Source organism: Orycteropus afer, unplaced genomic scaffold (genome assembly GCF_000298275.1).
Source record: "Orycteropus afer afer isolate SDZICR_OR568_19922 unplaced genomic scaffold, OryAfe1.0 scaffold00032, whole genome shotgun sequence".
Classification (NCBI taxonomy): domain Eukaryota; kingdom Metazoa; phylum Chordata; class Mammalia; order Tubulidentata; family Orycteropodidae; genus Orycteropus; species Orycteropus afer.
Genome location: NW_006921619.1, coordinates 11,983,722 through 11,987,789, shown reverse-complemented (window position 1 = coordinate 11,987,789; position 4,068 = coordinate 11,983,722). Strand labels below are relative to the sequence as shown.

Here is a 4,068-nt window from a genome sequence, read left to right as displayed (position 1 = left end):
CTTTTGAGAAAAGCTGCTGGAACTCTGAGATAGACATCAAAAATTTAACTAGATCACAACCAGAATTCTAGGGCAGCGTTTTGTAAACTTTTGTTGTGTATGCACATTTTGTGTATCTGTGTGTGTGTGTGTGTGTGTGTGTGTAGGGGCTAGATCTAATTGAGAATCTGATTGATGCTTTCTACATACAGAGAACCAATAATGGTCACATATTTCCTGGAGTTTCCTGCACTTACACAGATTCAGATTGAGGGTTCCTGACCTAAAACTACACCTTCTGCTCAGGAATCTGTTAGAAAACTCAAAGCTGAATGGAAAGGACCCCGGCTTTGAGAAGTGGAGGTCTGGTCCTTGTCCCAGCTGTGCTATATGTGAGCTAGAGCAATTCACTGCATGTCTCTAGGCACCAGTGAGCCCAACTCTCATCCATTAGATGATTTCTGGGATTGCCTTCCAGCTCCAAGTTTGTAAGCACCAAAATGAAGTCAATCTCTCTCTCTCTTTTTGGTCACTGTGGAAAGACAGGTAGACTACAAGTCTTTCAGCTGCTGACAAAGAGGAAGAGAAAGTCAGTCAAAAGTACCTTCTCCCCCATTAGAAGGAAAAATTGAGGTTCTTTTAGGGCCCCATTACATCTGCACCTCTAAGCCTTCTTACATAGATAATGGAGACAGTAGATGGTTCAGTCCTTTCTAACCACCACACTGCAGTCTCAGATTTATTCTTAGAGGAGTGATTTTGAACCTCCATTTGCCATGTGCACACACATTTGCACTTGCTTTTGCCCTGTAAAATGTTTGAGAACAATGATAGATGGAGTTACCTGGGTATATTTATGTAAATGTAGCTATGTTTAATAGTGTGTTTATTTCTGCAAAGGCTGGGTGCTTGAACCTCTGTGTGTAATTGTGAGTGTGCATGTTTGTGTGAGTGAAATTAGGAAATGCGTATGTGTGCAGCATTGAATAAAGGATTGTTTAGAGAGCCTGGTGTGTGTGAAATCGTGTTTTTTTTTTTTTTTTTTAAGTAAGCAACTTTGGGTCGTGTCGCCTCCCCTCACTTCTGTGATTGATTTCGCGAAGCTAATGGTGCGTAAAAGCAATGGTGAGATCTGGGGGCGCCTCCTAGCCTGACGTCAGAGAGACAGTTTAAAAAGGGGAAGACGTGGTGAGCACACAAGCCACTGTCGGAATTGCGAGGTGCAGAGCCGTCGCTGCTGCCTGCGGATCCGCGCCCGGAGTTTGAGGAACCACCCTCTTGCTCGGCTTCCCCAGCGCAGCCAAGATGCTGTCCTGCCGCCTCCAGTGCGCTCTGGCCGCGCTCTCCATCGTCCTGGCCCTGGGCGGTGTCACCGGAGCGCCCTCGGACCCCAGACTCCGCCAGTTTCTGCAGAAGTCTCTGGCTGCTGCGGCGGGGAAGCAGGTAAGGAGACCTCTCTATGCCTTCTTTCCAGTCTTCAGTATCTCCCAATCCTCCCTTTGCCTTGCCCCAACTCTGAAATGTGCCCTGTCCTCCAGAGTTTCGGTGCATTTCTGGTCCCTTAGTTCCCAAAGCTCTCAGGAAAACTTTCAGAACCCAGAATCCTCTCTTACCACCCCTCCCTTTTATTCACGAACAGGGTAGTCGATCATAATTCCGGTGGGTTCTTTGATATTCAAGAAAATTCTGATCCTCTGGGTTGTCTAACTTGATGCGAGGACGGGATCCATCCCCAGTGCGAAAAACAGGGGTGCTGACCCAGGTGCTGAAAGTGCGGACCTGTAAGCTGCTTCCTTTCTTAGTAGTATGCCCCTCCTTCCAGCGGGGCTAGGAGTGAGGGGCAAGCTACAAATCGAACACAGTGTGTTGGCGATTGTTAACAAGTCTTGTTCCCATAATTGACTTGGTAAAAACGGTAAGAACTATTCCATTTTGTAACTCATGATCTAGAGATTGAGTTAAGCAAACTGTTGGCACATGCTTTATCTTTGTAAAACTGCTTAAACTATCTGTAGCCATTTCTCTCTCTGTGTGTTAAGTCTAAAAAGGCAAAACAATTGCAGGAACGCTTGAGTTTTTGAAGTCTTTTCGTGCAACTTGGTGATTACAGAAACTACCCCTATTTTTAGTACCTTTAGCTGATTTTAAGTGTGACAAAGAGTGTACAGCCCTGAGAATTGCGTTTGACGCTGGCTGAATCTGCTTGTGCAAACTAGGCTTTCCATTCTTCCCCATCATCACGATCAATATTACCTCATCCTCATCACTCTCCCCCCTGTTTCTCTCTTTGCCCTATACAGGAGCTGGCCAAGTATTTCTTGGCAGAGCTAATGTCTGAACCCAACCAGACAGAGAACGATGCCCTGGAACCTGAAGATTTGTCCCAGGCTGCTGAGCAGGATGACATGAGGCTGGAGTTGCAGAGATCTGCTAACTCAAATCCAGCCATGGCACCCCGAGAACGTAAAGCTGGCTGCAAGAATTTCTTCTGGAAGACTTTCACATCCTGTTAGTTTTATTAATGGTACTTCTCAGGCCTCTGATCCCTCACCTCCAAACCCCATTCCTCTTCCCTAGTCCCGTAAATCCTCAGCTAGACCCTTGCATTAGAAATTGAAAACTGTAAATACAAAATAAAATTATGGTGAAAATATGGAAAACAAGAATTTGATTTCTTATTGAGTAAATCTCTCTGTTCAGTAATGCGTGATTAGCTTGAGTTGTGGTTTCAGATGAGTTATTTGGGATATTCACTCCAATTCTCTCTCTCACACACACTATTTACAATTCCCTGTTCCAATAAAAGTTATATTTTAAATAGCAACTCTTACAGTTTGGGTCATTTCCAACCTAAATAATTTCAGATAATCCTATATATTGTAACTTTAATCTAATGATAATTGTTGGAAGGGGCTACCGAAAGCACCAATGGCATTTTAAATACACCTAACATTGTACAGTGAATTGTTGAAATGCATATTAGTTTTATGGATATGCAGACTGAAATGTCCAATTATCCACCAGCCTGGTATACAAAATATATGAAAAATGGAAGGTAGAAATGATTTAGAAGTTGGAGGACTGGAGCTGGCTTGAATAACTACAATAAAGTTTGGAACTTTTAAATTGTGTTTTTAGTTTGTGCACATTTATCCAGAAAACATTGCTTTTATATCATCTTTGAAATCTACTTTGTAATTGAGAAATGCTCAATGCATATGGTTTAAAAGTACACTCCTGGATAATTTTTATCAGAGGGAGAGTATCATGGGTTGCAAGAAATATGTGTTTTGGATCACATCATGAATACTGCACTATTGAAGATATTGAAGCTCAATTTCATGGTCACAGAATTACTGAAAGAGATTTCACAAAATATTCCTTTGATTTTTAAAAAGCAAGAGTCAAATAAAGAATGAAACAATAATAAAAATACTCAATAAATATATTACTAATATTATAATAACTAACCAAATGATACAGCACATGACTGAGATTTTAAAAATTGCTAACTTAACTCACAGAGCCCTGAATAGATGTCTAGGTGGATGTATTTATAACTCAAATGCACTGATGCATAGCTGTTGGAATAATAAACCAAATATAAACACTCAATGTAAATTCCCATAGTAGGGGCTTACTGATGGTAGCATACAAACATCTAAGAGAAATTTCATACTTTGTACAAAATATTTGTATTCAATAATACATATTTAATATGAACTCAACTTCATGGAATTTAATTTCTGAACAGCTGAACAAACATGGGAAAATCCAAGCCACTTTATAATCTCTGTGAAAGCATAATATCCTTTGAGGTTCTGATGCATCTTTTATTTACAAGACTTTCTGGGGGAATTAATGCATGTCCACTTAGGGGATCTGTGCTAAATGCTGTGTGTACATCTGGTTGCCAATCAACTCAGTGGAGTAATAGAATCACATTGGTATGATTAAAGCACAGAAGAGAACACAACTTAATTGTTTTCTGAGCAGGGCATAGAGTGTATGAGTGCCAGGGGATTTTAAGTTTTTAGTATAATCTTTGGTTGTCAGTTCCCAATAGTAGTATAGAAATAATTGACCAGT

The 4,068-nt window shown here is 41.0% G+C and overlaps 1 protein-coding gene across 1 annotated transcript; it reads left to right on the top strand.

Moving 5' to 3' along the window:
- Nucleotides 1–1,284: 1,284 nt before the first annotated feature.
- SST (somatostatin) lies at nucleotides 1,285–2,492 on the top strand. Its single transcript, XM_007935996.2, has 2 exons — nucleotides 1,285–1,422; nucleotides 2,280–2,492. The coding sequence occupies exons 1-2, from the start codon at nucleotides 1,285–1,287 to the stop codon at nucleotides 2,490–2,492; spliced, it is 351 nt and encodes a 116-aa protein (XP_007934187.1).
- Nucleotides 2,493–4,068: the final 1,576 nt, after the last annotated feature.